This window comes from Chionomys nivalis, chromosome 5 (assembly GCF_950005125.1).
Source record: "Chionomys nivalis chromosome 5, mChiNiv1.1, whole genome shotgun sequence".
In the NCBI taxonomy this organism is placed as follows: Eukaryota; Metazoa; Chordata; class Mammalia; order Rodentia; family Cricetidae; genus Chionomys; species Chionomys nivalis.
Window position 1 is genome coordinate 18,736,226 of NC_080090.1, and position 15,014 is coordinate 18,751,239.

The window sequence follows — 15,014 nt, forward strand, 5'->3', positions numbered from 1 at the left end:
AACCTCTCTGTCCTTACAGCCCTATGACATGGGTGTAGGGAGCAGGCTGGGTCACCTCCCCCGGCCAAACGTCAACAGGAAGGAGTAGGGAGACAACCAGTTGTTGTGAAAAGGTTCATAAGGCATCTCAGTAAGTGAGTTCTTGGGCATGTTATGGTTTCAGGTTTCTGTTGTTGACTTGGGGAAGTACTTGAGGAAGCAATGTAGACAGAAGATTCTGTCCTACCCAGTCCCATAGCCATTCAGTCCCAAATAAACACACAGAGGCTTATATTAATTATAAACTGTTTCACCTGTTATCTCAGGCTTATTATTAACTAGCTCTTAAACTTAAATTAACCCATAATTCTTATCTGTGTTTAGCCATGTGACTTGGTACCTTTTCTCAGTAGGGCATTCTCATCTGGCTTCCTCTGCATCTGCCTGGTGACTCTCTGCCTTTCCTCTTCCCAGAATTCTCTTAGTTTGGTCATCCCGCCTCTACTTCCTACCTGGCTACTAGCCAATCAGCATTTCATTAGGCTAATACAAGTGACAAATCTTTACAGTGTGCAAGAGCATTATCCCACAGCAAAACAAGGCTTTGTTCATGATTGAGCACTGGTGGGGAGGAGGGAGCATCTAAGAGTGGATGTCTTAATAAGTCTCACATATGGGAGTACTAATGAGGTGAGCTAAGCTGTAGTGAGTAAAACCCAGTGAGTCAGCTTGACTGAGGCATGTTTGGTCATTTTCATGGCTCGATGATGTTCACATTTGTGAGCATGTGTTCGGTCACGATTACAGGTCTCAACTTTGCTCTGGTCCACCATCAATGCCCTGTCTGTGAAAATATTCTATAAAACTTTTTCACAGACAACTGAAGGCTCACACCAGATCCCAGAAACACAAAGACATGACTGAGAGCTGCATGCTAGTCTCCAGGTGTCATGGGTAACTTTTGTCTTTCTTGGTGACTAAAGAAAGTTGGAGAGCTTGTCCACACCTAGTGAGGAGCCATGGTAAATAAACTGAGGGGCCACAATGCTAACAAAATTCTTCCTGTCCCTAAGTTTAGTCACATGATGGTGAAACAAGCTTATGAAAAAGTCTGTTTCTCTCTGTTCAATTTCCCAGGAGAATTCCTCTGAGCTTCTTGACAGAATCCATGGAGAGAATTGCATTCAGCCTCAAGAACAGGGTTGTCTGCTGATCTCAGTGGGATCCAAAGCCTCATGAATTTACCTAATTTCAGTGACAGCCATTTTCCCCTACCCTTTCCATATCTCTGGGTGGGGATGGGCTTTTGTTCAAGTATTCATACCTATGTGAAGAAACACTGATGCCTGATAATCTCCAGTATGGCTCATGTTAGATTGCATCATGTTTTATGATACATGATATTTTTCTTCTATGGCTTTATACTGGGTGTCTGGAGCTGGGACTTTGCCAATACCTGGTCAGAAGATGTCTGCCAGATGGTTGTCTGGCACTTGAAATAACTGTTGGTCTGAAATGCAAACAAGCTGTGTTCTTAACCAGACGTCCTTATAGCAGACCAACCCAATGCTCTCCATGCTGAGACTTTAACAGAACAGCCCTTGTGGTGCAAGGGTCCTGGAGTAACAAAGCTGAAGATGGTCATAGGGAGAACCCCCTGGCAAGGCTAGCCTGAGGTCAGTCTGGAGACTCCCACAAGTTGACACTTGATCATCAGTAGGAATATCTGGCCTTATATGGGTCAGTGAGACATCTCTCCTCCGCTAAATCCCCCACATTACAAACAATGAAGTGTAGAGCCTAACAGGCTGTGTTTTAAGAGTTACTGTGGGAATCTGGAGAACAGACTCAGAGGTTGAAAGCACTTACTGCTCCTGCATAGGACCCAGGTTTGGTTCCCAGTACTAATGTAACTCCAGTTCCTAGGGATCTGATGCCCTCTTCTGGCTTCTGCAGGCATTGCACACACAAAAGAACACAATATAAAATTAAAAAATTTTTCTTAAACAAGAGGTTTACTTTGGCCTGAGATGGCACAGAGGTTAAGAATGAATATTGCTCTTGGAAGGCCCTGAATTTGGTTCCTAGCATCCATGTCAAAGAGGCTCATGACTGCTCATAGCTCTAGCTCAAGGAAGTCTGAGACCATCTTCTAGTTGCTTCAGGTATCTGCACTCACACATGCATATCACCCACATAACCCACATACACATATACACATATAACCCATATATGCACATACACATAACCCACATACACACATAACCCACATATGCACATAACCCACGTACGCATACGCACATAACCCACATACACATATGCACATATAAACCACATACACATATACCCACATACCCACATAACCCACATACACACATAACCCACATACACACATAACCCACATACACACATAACCCACATTCGCACATACCCACATACACATATGCACATATAAACCACATACACATATACCCACATACGCACATAACCCACATACACATATGCACATATAAACCATATACACATATACCCACATACACACATATACACATAACCCACATACAAATATACACATAATTACAAATAAAAAAAATATATATATATTTTAAAGAGAGTCTGGCACTGGTGGTGCATGCCTTTAATTCCACCACTCAGGAGGGAGGGGCAGGTGGATCTAACAGCCAGAAATACACAGAGAAACCTTATCTGAGAAAACAAAAACAAAACTAACAAAAGAGTAATATGGATGGTTTCTGGAAACAAGCCTCCCTCTTACTGCCTTCCCCACATTCTCCAGTGGAAACATCAAATGCTCATTCATCAAAAGTCCCTGGGAATCCAACATCCTCACTCTAGTTCTACCCCATTGTTGACTGAGTTTTCTGTCCTGCCTGTTTCCTGCAGTCATTAAGTCCCAAAGAAATCGCACAGAGATCTACATTAATTATAAACTGATTGGCCTAGTATCTCAGGCTTCTTATTAACTTTTGTAACTTATATTAGCCCATAATTCTTGTCTGTGTTAGCCACATGGATTGGTTCCTTTTTGGGTGAGGCAGTCACATCTTGTGTCCTCTGCATCTGGGTCATAACTGCAGACTGAAACTTCCCTCTTCCCAGAATTCTCGTTGCCTTGATGCTACTTCCTGCCTGATCACCCCGCCCCTATTTCCTACATGGCTACTGGCCAATTAGCATTTTATTAAAAATAATACAAGTGACAGAATAAAAGACAGCACCTAAGCACCTGGAAAGAGATAATTGCACACTTAGACTTGTACACACACACACACACACACACATTCTCCCCTTCATGTTTACCTTTAACCACTCAGCTCTGATTAAAAGGCCTAAGTCATAAATAAGTGTCTTTGCATATTTCTGATCTACCTGTTCATTGAAACCTTTCATTTTCTTAACCTTCATGTGTTTGATCCTCTGACTGCAATACTCAATACTGAAGAAATACCTGCACAAAAACACACGACAATATGTTCAAGGATGATCGTGTTATTTTTTGCAATAGCAAGAAATTAGAGACAAGTTCCTGAGTGGGTTAAATAACCTATGCATATCTGTTTTGTGGTTGCCATGGAGCTAGAAGCATAAATACAGGTCAGAATAGATGAACATGGAAAGCCCCCCCCCCCGCCATAGTATGTTTTACTGGTAGCCCGGGGAACAAGGACATACAATGCTACATGGTAAGCAGTCTCTCCTGGAGAAAGAGACAGACTGGAAGAAAATTTCATATTCCTGCTTTGGTCTTCAGGAGCCCAGGTCTCCCAAGCCACCCTTAACTGGGAGATCAAGTCATATAAAACATTCATATGTGTGTCCCTCTCTTTTCCAACCATAACTTTACATTGTTACTGTAAGCAAATCAAAGATAGTGAACACTTTCCCCAAAGACACAGTAGGCTAGGAGGGAGCTATTGAAGTTCTTTGCCTGGGTATCTCTAACCACCATTCACGAAACCTGCAATCAGATTCCTAATTTACCCCCAATTTGGTCTCTGACTTGTAATTTTACTTAACTCTGTGGGCTTCACTTTCCTTCTTGTGCACTGAGAAAAGAGGGACAAAAATACCTCCATGATCTCTTCGGCACAGAGAGTTGGTCTGCTGCTGTCAAGGGGTGTGCAATTTTAGTAAGAATATCAATTTGCCATAATTTTTAATGACTGTGAGCACTGTTCTTACGTGTATTAACCAGTCTGTTCCTGCAACTTCGTCTATGCGGTTAACACTATTGCCTCCACTTCATGTAAGAAGACACTGAGGTCCAGAGATTAAGTATATTACCCTCAAATCACATGGCTCTAACACTGTAGAGCTGGGGCCAATTTCCATGCATCTATACTGTAATCACTCTGTAATGTGGCAATGGAGGGTCATTGTCTTGCTGCTTAAGTAGCCATTTAAAAATGGTGTTGAGGGGGAAAAATGTGAAAAGCCAATATTAAAACTGTAGCTGGTAAAATTGTCTCCGTAAAAGGGCAACTGCAAAAAGGGAGGAAAAGTTCTATTCCTGTATACGAACATTTCAGGATATATTTCTTCTATATGCTATTATGTGGTCCTATCTGAATACTTCCATGTAACAAAAAAATGCATTTAAAAAAGATGTCTCCTCTACAGCACTCTTATGCATTTTTTTCCTCTGAAAATAACATCATCAATTGCACCCCACGTTGATGCTCTCAATTTTAATTTCACAGATGAAAGAACTCGGTGTCATCTTCTACAACTGCAGCTGCCTGGTCCTAGATTTACAAAGGATATTCGCTTTATATAGCTCATTAAAATTCAAGAGCAGAGTACCTCAGACCTGGTCCAAGAGACTGTACGGAGTCTATGACAATGAGAAGAAGCTTCAGCTCCAGTTGAATGAAACCAAGTCGCAAGCCTTTGTGTCGGTGAGTTGTACACCCGCATTGCTTCATCACCCCCCACCACTTTTGTCCCCAAAGACTCTGTAAACCAGTCTCTCCAACCCCTCCCAGACCCTCCTCACATTCCAGTCTCATGGCCTCTTTTTCTTGTAACCCACTGAGTCCACTTAGCGCTGCCCCTGTGGACATGGGTGTAAGGCCGTTGACTATGGCATGGGCAGCATAGCAGAGACCAAACCTTGGAGGAAAACTGACTATACCTCCTCTAGAAGCCTTGAACTGCCAATAGTCTCAGCTAGAGGTGGTCCTTGGGATCCCGCCCATATCCTGGGATGCTGACTGGGTTGATATCGTGTGGGTCTTACATGCAGCACCAACTACTGTGTGAGAACATTAGCACAACAGCCCAGTCATGTCCAGAAGGCACTATTACTGCAACAGTCCCCAGTGACCTCTGACTCTTACAATCTTCTGTGTGCTTTCTTTTGCAACATTCCCTGAGCCTGTGGGAGTGGAGCTATGATTCCATTGTGGCCATTTTACAAAAGAAGATATTAAAACTTCCCAGGGGCTCAAAGTCCATCATGTGGAAAGCACTGCAGAGGTCCCAGCTCCCTGGGCTGACAGCCAATGAGCCCTTCATCCATGGTTCCCAGATCTATCTACAGTAGAAACTTGATGAGAGCGATCTGAGGGAACCAGCACGGAAAGCAGACGTTGCCAGAGCTGATGTATTTGCTTGGGGCAGGCCAGCACAAGGCCACCCCTGATGTCTGAGGCTTCTGACTCTGGTGAAAACCAGTGCCCCATCCTTACCTCCTGTTAACACCCCACTTCCCACCCATTTGTGCTATCACTAGGAACTGGGATCGTGTATATCTGGGCCTCCAATCCAGTCTCTCCAAATTCTAAAACAATTAAGAATTAACACCTGACCTATGGTGAGACCTCACGAGTCAGACCTGAACCACATTCCTGAGTTCATTCTGGTGCTCAGCCAGTCTCCTCTAAACCCTGCTCCCACATGACTGCTGTTCTTCTTCCCTGGATGGGTGCCAGGGCGTCTATCCCAGTGACTCTTACCTACCAGAGAACATTTGTTGAAGAGTAATAAACTATATCCTTTTCACCCTTTCAAATGAGAGCACATTCTGAATGTCCAGAAGACAGTACACATTGGTCCAAAGGAGGGTTAAGATGCTTGTCTAAAATAACAAATTCACATAAGCTCGAAGAGCTGAAAACGGGTATGAAGGGCTTCCATGGGGCGGTGAGACTTTTGGTTGGTTGGTTGGTTGGTTGGTTGGTTGGTTGGTTGGTTGGTTGGTTGGTTGGTTGGTTTTACATCCCAGCCGAAGTTTCCCCTCCCTCCTCTCCTTCCAATTTCTCCCCCAAGCCCCATCCACTCCTCCTCCTCTGTTTCTCTTCCCATATGGGATGAACCTCCCGTGGATATCAGCCAGCCATGGCACATGAAGCTGCAGTGAGACTAGACGCTTCCTCTTCTATTAAGGTTGAATGAGCCAATCTAACAGGAGGAATAGGTCCTAAAAACAGGCGACAGAGTCAGCCTCTGCTCTCACTGTTAGGGGTCTAACAAATCAAGTTACACAGTTGTAACATGCTGTAGGAAGTCTTACAGCAGTGATTATCCGCCTACTGGAGCGTGGCCTCTTATACTATATATGCTGATGCAGAGCCTGCATCCGCTCTTTTCCGGCCTCTCTGTTCCCGTTTCGGATTTCGATTTCTGATCTCCGTTCCAGCAGAGGATTCTGATTTGTGAGTTTACCCTTAAATAAATAACCACCTATTTCTCAATTCTGAGTTAGTGTGGGATTTCTTTTAAGCGTCCTTCTTCAGTAACACACTTGCAGAGGGCCTAGATCAGTCCCATGCAGGTTCTCTGGTTGTCTGTTCAGTCTTTGTAACCCCTATGAGCCCAGGTTAGCTGGTTCTCTGCGGCATTTGTGGTGCCCTTGTCCCACTGGCTCCTACATAATGTAGTAGCAAGTGGAATCCCTACAGGGAGCCTTTTAGAAGCACATTTTCTTTGCATCTCCAGAGAACAGTAGTAGCCCAAGGCTAGAGTGTGTTCCCAATCTGTACATAAGCAGCAATGGAAAACAAAGTGACATCGTGCCTCAAACAGGGGATCCAGAAAAATAGATGAGAGGCAACAGGAAATAAATGCACAAATGAGCAATGCTTTGGACAATCATGTGGCTTGAATTTAAGGTGTGAATCTTAGAGATAAGTGATTAAGGTTCTTGTCCACATTTAAAAGGGCAGGTGTTGCCTTTGTCGATTCTAGCACCGCCATCTCTACCACAGAGAGCCTTGGGCCCTCAGTTCAACCCACTGACAGTGCAAGCTCTTTCTTCCAACACCTCTTCCCTGGAAATGAGAGTACATCTTTGCTCTAGTCTAGGGAAACTTAAAAATTGATTTTTTTTCATCCAAAAGATAGCTAGCAAATGAACTGGAAAACACATATTCTGGTAGTTAACTTTTTAGAATTGTTTTTATTGAGCTATACATATTTCTTTGCTCCCCTCTTTGCCTCCCCAATCCCTTCTACCCTCTCTAATGCTCCCCACCCCCACGCTCCCAATTTACTCAGGAGATCTTGTCTTTTTCTCCTTCCTATGTAGATCCATGTATTTTTCTCTTAGGGTTGTTCTCTTTGTTGTCTAGTTCTCTGGGGTTGGGGACTGGAGGCTGTTTTTTTGTTTTGTTTTGTTTTGTTTTGTCTTGTTTTTGTTTTTGTTTTTTTTTTTTGCTTTATGTCTAAAAGCCACTTATGAGTGAGTAGATAATATATTTGTCTTTCTGGGTCTGAGTAGTAGTTAGCTTTTAAAATTACTTAAAGCTTATTTTCTATTTTCATTTCTTTAATTTGATTTATTTTATCTTCTCATTAATAATATCAACTATACCTTTAACTTAAGTCCAACAGATACCAAATAAAGATCAGTTTTGACTCTGACAGAAAATTAATACCTATAATCTTTAAATACATCAAAAATTAAGTACCCCCAAACTGTCATCCAATCAACAAATGAACAGATGAGTGAGACCGTTCTCAGAGGAAGAAAAACAAATGACAGTAAAAGTATGAAAAAGTCATCATCTTTAGTCATCAGGGAAATGCAAATTAAAACTACATTAGGGTCTATCTCACCCAAGTTAGAATGGCTATCACCAAGAAAACAAATGGCAGAAAATGCTAGTGAGGATGTAGGGAAAGGGAGACATTATATATATGTACCCCAATATATGTACTGTTCCTGGTGATGTAAGCCAGTGTAGCCACTGTGAAAATCAATATGGAGGTTCCTCAAAAACCTGAGAGGAAAGTTACCATGTGATCTAGCTATACCACTCCTGAGCATCTACTGGAAGGAATTTGGGTCAACACACCTCAAAGACACATGCAGATTCTAGTTTATTACTATGCTAGTTACAGAATGCAAAATGTAGAAGCAGTCAGGATGCCTTCAGCAGATGAAAAGATTTTTAAAAACAGAGTGCGCGTGCGGACACACACACACACACACACACATGGATTTTGTTCAGCCATAAAGAAAAATGGAATTAATGTCATTCTAAGGAAAATGGGTGGAGTTGGAGATACTGTTTAATGAAATTAGCAAGATTTAGAAAGACAAATCTCATGTTTTCATCATCATCTTAGCTTCCTATTGCTGTGATAAAACACCATAACCAAAATCAGCTTGTAGACAGTCATCCAGGGAAGACAGTGCAGGAGCTCAAGGCGGGGGCCTAGAGGCAGGAACTGATGCAGAGGCCAGGAGGAGTGCTGCTTACTGGCCTGCTCTTCATGGCTTGTTCAGCCTGCTTTCTTGTACTATTCTGTGACCACCAGCCCAGAAACAGCACCATCTACAATGAGCTGGGCTCTCCCACATCAATCATTGATCAAGACAATTCTTCACAGAGTTGCCTACAGGCCAATCTCATGAAGAGATTTCTTTCAATTAAGATTTCCTCTTTCCAGCTATGTCTATGTTTGTGTCAAGTTGACAGAAATCAACCAGCATACTCATGCAGTTTAATTTTATATATGTGTGTGCATGTATATATTCATGCACACATGCACACACACACACACACTCATGCACACACACACACGTACACACACCTGATTTTGAGGAGATCTAGAGTCTTACCTATATTTTTTTTAACCTTCAAAGAAGCCCTGCCTTCAGAACTAGCTTCTCGCTCTCACTCTACTATTTATCAGAGCTTTGCAATTATTTGTTTATGACGATTCCCCCAAAATTTTATAAGGCTCTAAAGATTTTATACTCTCTGTATAAGTGATATTCCCAGGACCTCACTCAATGCTTTGAAAGCAGCAGTAAATAAATAAATGTTGGACTGGATTTATTGGTAGTGATATTGATGGAAAGTTCCAGAATGTATATAGCTTCTTTAGTAATACATGCCAAGCAAATGCCAAGGCACACTAATTTAAGTTCAATATATTTGTTGTAAAAAAATCTTAAAATAGTACATCATATTTTTGGAAGTTGACAGTCCCAAAACTAAATTGAACACACAGAATTTCTAAAGACTTGAAGAATCACCTGTCCTAAAATTATACTTTTAATAATTCCTAACTCAGGGCAGTTAAATGTAAGTTTCCAGTTATGATACAGAGTTTTGATCATTCCTAACTCACTAAAATTTAAAGTTATAAAAATAGGAATTATTTATAATTTTCCTATGAACCACAAATTGATACTTAATTAGATTTATCTTTATGACTTCTAGTGCCTGGGTACCAGGTTATTGTAATTTTCATATATTTAAAGTCAGAAAATGGAAATGGATCATGGAAGGTTTTGTGTCTGGTAGATTTCTTTTCACAGACCTTAATGTACTTGAAAAAAATTATGCATTTGCTTTCTAGGCCAAAGCTTTGTTTATATTGATCTGAGAATGAGAAAGGTTTCATGCATTGTTCTTATGTAGTTTATCCACCTATCAGTCATGGAGACTGAGCTGTGTTAGCTGAGAGGAGAAGACACAGAAAAGAGCTCAGGGCTGCTACGGGGAAAAGTATCATACATACTATATTCCTTCTTAAAACTTACACTTTCTATTAATACTTACATTTTAACAGATTTCTAGCGCTATAAGTTATTTACTGAACTCAGCCCTTTTAGAGTTTATAATTCTGTGGCCTTTGGTGTATTCAAAAGGCTCTGCACACATTGGCATCATGAAATTTCAGAATGCTTTCTTCACACAAGGGAACCGCCATAATCAGCAGCAACTACGTTCTGTTTCCCCACCCTCAGTCCAAAAAGTTCTGATCTAGACCTTCATGTACCCGTTCACAGAGATTCTATCTAAATGTAGCATTGCAAAATGTAATCTTTTGTGACTGTTTTTTTTTTTCACCTAGCATGTTGTAGCATGGATTTATGGATTTATAGGTAGTTCCTTGGCTTTCTTTCTATGGCTAAGTAATGTCGTATTGTAAAGATGTAATACTGTGTGTGTGTGTGTGTGTGTGTGTGTGTGTGTGTGTGTGTGTGTGTTGGTTGGTTGGTTGATGGGCATTTGGTATTTCTATATTCGAGTTCTTGTGCAACTGACCCCTGTGAACATTCAGATCCAACATTCTATATAAATATGTGTTCAGGTCTTTGGGATTTATACTTAGGAAAGAACTGCTGATTATTCATCATTCTGACGTACTACTAAACTGTTTTCCAAAACTGACCACACCGTTCTAAAATCCCACCTGCCCATGTGTCCATGCTCCTTCTTCTTTCTTTCTCATGTTACCCTTCCTAGTGTGCCTGTTGTGTAAGCGTTGCTGTGCGCTGACTGCATCTTTCAGTCATGCTCAGTTTCCAAGAGCTCCTAGGGAGATTTTCTACATTCTTTGTACAAGGTCCTTAGCAAATGAATGATTTGCAAATCTTCTCTGCTATTCTGTGGGTTTTCTTTCCATCTTTGGTTATATTTCTCTCTCTCTCTCTCTCTCTCTCTCTGTGTGTGTGTGTGTGTGTGTGTGTGTATGCATGTGTGTGTGCATGTGTGTTTGTATGTGTGTGTGTGTTCTAGAAAGACATCATGAACTTTTTAAAAAACCAGGAGACCATTGTGAAGTAAATCAGTACTCTACAAAGTACTTACCAACTGAGTATGCAGAATGAAACATTCAGACATCCAGCACTTGCTCATCCAAGGGGAAAAAAAAAACCTAGATTAAGTCAAATATGGGATGCCTCAAGAATTTTTGATCAGTAAAGTCAGCTAAAACATAAAACGGTCTCTGTAGTTCTGCCTTCTACTTCAACTGTGGAATAAAAGGGCACACCTCACCAGGATTACACATTCCTTCTAGGCGCTGAAGGGGATGTAGCAGCCCCCTCTGTGCTCAGTGGGAACTAGTTAGCATCCTAGCGGAGCGGTACATCAGTCTTTTAATTGTTGTATATTAAGGAACATTATACTGCTTATTATATATATCATATATATTATAGGGGTAGAACTAAGCCCCCAGATGCAAGGATATTGCTGTAAACAATCATGTCTTCCCTTAACAGACACATGAAGCACCTGCCAAGCCCCAGGCATTGTGTTAGGCAAAGGGAACTCAGAAAAGACTAGGCAGATTGATACTAATAATGATTTCCTTATGTGTTTGGGGAAAAAAATTTAGAATGAAGCTACTCCAGCTAGGAATAGTGGTTAGGGTGAGGCAACATTTATCAATTTATTAAATACATTCATGTTTATTTCACAGCTAATTACTGAGCACATAATATGTGCATGGTACAAGGTACAGGCGCTGTACAAAAAATAAAAACAGCCCAGCCCAAGAGCTGGCAAATACGCAAGCGCGCCAGCAAAGGAAGCGGTATCATGCAACAGGTGTTAGGCAGAAGCCTCACAATGCACAGAACTTCCCTTAACCCCCGAGTTAACCTGCCACTTGCCTAGACCTGAGTCAGGAGCATGACCGGCACTTGGCCATATCTGCCGATAAAACAACAGCATGTCCGTGACCCATCCAGAGAATGGGCTGTTCTCCTATCCAGTCCTCAGAGAGCAGCAGTGTGAGAGAATGAGACTCTCATGAACTCCGTTAAGAAGCAGACCAGCCATGCCTAGTGGGGCTTGTAGTCCCAGGACCGAGAGACAGAGGCTAGACGATTGCTACAAACTCAGGGTCAGCCTTGGTTACAGAGAGGTGTCCAGGACAGCTCTGTAAAAAGAAGGAAGGGAGAGAGGGAGACGAGCTGGGGTGAGGGTGAAATGAGAAGGAAGGGAGGACTGAAGGGAGATGGTATATACTAATATTCTTGGGCTGTAAGTGTGGAATCTGGCCTACATCACTAAGGCCCTCCCTCTCCTCATGACATCTGGGCACAGTAGCCCCGAATCATTCCCCACCTAAATGTGCCTCTCTCCAAAAGCTAACCCCAGTTTGGGATCTCAGAATGAAACTCAGGAAGTTCTTAACTGAGACAAAACCACGAGTGTTTTGATCTGTTTCAGACCTCATGAACCTGTCCAGAGAGATGTTCCACAGCCGCTCTGTGGTACCCTGAGCCATGTCTAAGACAGACCAGACAGGCTAAGGAAATTAAATCTTTTGAATGTATGGTTTTAATGATACAGGAAAATGACACAGTTCCTAAAATCAAGCTAGAGACAGTCTAGCTGACGGAGAGGCAAACCCAGGCCATTATATTTCTGAAGGGGCTAACTAAGGTAGAGAGTGAACTCCAGACGTGAACTCAGAGGTGGATTGTGGGAAGGGTTGTGCATCAGTGTGGAGTCACTCGATGCCCTGGAACAACAGATTTGAAAGGGTGAAGCTGGAGCTGGTATGTAGCTCAGGAGTAAAGCACTTGGCTAGCCTAAAGAAAACCCCAGGGCGCACCAGCCTGGGGATGGAGAGATGGAGAGAATAAAGGAGGGAGGAAGAGGGGACAGGAGTTGATAAGAAGGAAAAAGAAGCATACAGCCTAGGAGATCAGAGGTGGCCTCTGTCTGAAGATCTAAGAAAGAAAGAGTTTTGTGGAAGACATGTATTTGAACTGGAATTTAGAGAGCGATCCAGTATGACAAACAAGGAAGCATGTCACCCAGAGGGTCCAGCTGAGTAAATGTCAGCAAGCAGAGGTGACGAGGACACCGCCATGGGCTGGGGATATGGGGGTGGGGAAACAGAATAACAGAATAACACTCAGGGGTACTCATCCCAAGACAGGAGTTCATCCTGAAAGCCACCTGTACCCATTTGCTAAATGTCATGGAGACAATGCATTTCTTCCCACTAAAGAATGGAAGTTTATCTTCCTTCGAAAAGCAAAATAATTAATCCAAAGTACACACTGCCTGTCGCTGGCCAAGAGGACTTGATTGTTTACGTTTCCCACTGCTACGTCCAAATATCTCACAAAAGGAACCTGATGGAGAAAGGGTGGATTCTGGCTTACCACCTGAGGGGAGCTCATCATGGTGGTGAAAGCATAGAAATGGGAGCACAGGACAGCTGCTCATCACATCTGCAGTTGGGAAACAGCAGAAGCTGAACGCTGGTGATCATCCTGCCTTTCCTTCAGGACTCCAGCCCATAGAGCACTGCCATCCACAGTAAAGGTGGGTCTTTCCACCTCAGTTTACCTTACTCAAAATTCTCTCAAAGTCACCTCCCATCCCGGGTTCATCTCTTCAATGATTCTGAAGCCTGTTGAGTTGACTATTAGGCACCATTAGGCAGTTAATAATCACTAATAGTCATCACAAGGACTGTCTGGACATGGATGCCTAGAAAGGGTTTACCCTTAATATGCCCTGTTAGCCACTTTGCCCCTTCTGTTCATAGAGGGGGGTATTCACCCCAGTATCTTCATTCTGGGAGTCATGTAGTAAGACAAGATCCCCACTGATTCAGGATAAGCTACTGGGAACAAATGACTTGGGAACTCTTATTGTCCCATGCTGTTCTTTATTCCAGTCAGGTCCAGAAATGTTCATCCTCTCTTGTGTGCACCCATGCTTCCCACAGGGACTGATGTCAGGGGAAAGGCAGGGCTTACAGGAGACACTCTTGTTCAATCCTTTTCGCTGGAAAAACACTAAGACTCTGAAATTCATCTTCCCCTTGCTATACCAACTGCATGTAAAAACATAGAAAGTTCAGACATGAGAAAAATACCTTCAGCACAGTTTGCCTCTTAGCTCATTTGACTGATGTCTGGCAGGATATCTTTCTTCTCTGACTCTCTTGATGGATGTGGGCATCATGGTAACTTCGGTTTTCCTTGGCAGGTTATAGATGCCCCTTCTCCACCATCAGCAATCCTTTTCCTGACTCTATGAAAGATCCAGAAAAATGAGAGTTTTTAGATTTGTGTCTTGGATAGTTTTATGGCCAACATCACCTCAGATGAAATGACTTCAAGAATAAATTGCTTGCTCTATGTGTATATAAGTCTATAAATCATACTTTAGAATATCCTCAGTCACAAACAGGAAGGATCCTAGAATAATATAAACCTGAGGCAGGCTACTCTCACAGGGGGATATGATATAGAGATGAATAATTTGCATTGGTATAAATATTGGTTTATTGATTAAATTTAAGGTCAATCTTGTTAGATGTATATGTATTTCTGATCTTTATTAAAGTATTGTGATTGTGTAGTTCATTTAAAAATGTAATGTATAATTAGGAAATATAGGTCGTTAATGGATAATCATCAATAATAGTCAAGCTTGTAGTCATGTTAGTTAGATTTTCTAGATATATAGAGATATATTTCAGTTAGATAGGCATTCTTCATATCTGTCAAAGACTACAAAATATGGCATTTAATGTTTTAATAACTTAGGGCTTTTCATGACAATGAGACACGTCTGCTCCTGGCAGCACCAATCTACTTCATGAAGAAGATGGGCATTGAAGAGGCTCCTTATGGAGTTTGTTAGCCATTTGGGCATGAAACTGCTCTTGCCTGGACTGATACATAAACTGGACATGAAGAACCCTCAGAAAGAGGACTGCTGAACTTGCCTAAAGGTGAGATGGTCCTTCGGGATTTCTGCTTCATGAAAGAGTCTGCGAGACATTCTGCAGGACAC

At 42.1% G+C, this 15,014-nt stretch overlaps 1 protein-coding gene across 3 annotated transcripts in view; it reads left to right on the plus strand.

The window, feature by feature from the left end:
* Positions 1–15,014, plus strand: part of Pld5 (phospholipase D family member 5) — a 325,180-nt gene that overhangs the window by 292,541 nt on the left and 17,625 nt on the right. For all 3 annotated transcript variants that reach the window (XM_057770618.1, XM_057770619.1, XM_057770620.1), the window contains one exon: positions 4,701–4,898. In XM_057770618.1, the coding sequence (XP_057626601.1) occupies positions 4,701–4,898 (198 nt within the window). The remainder of the gene's footprint in view (positions 1–4,700; positions 4,899–15,014) is intronic.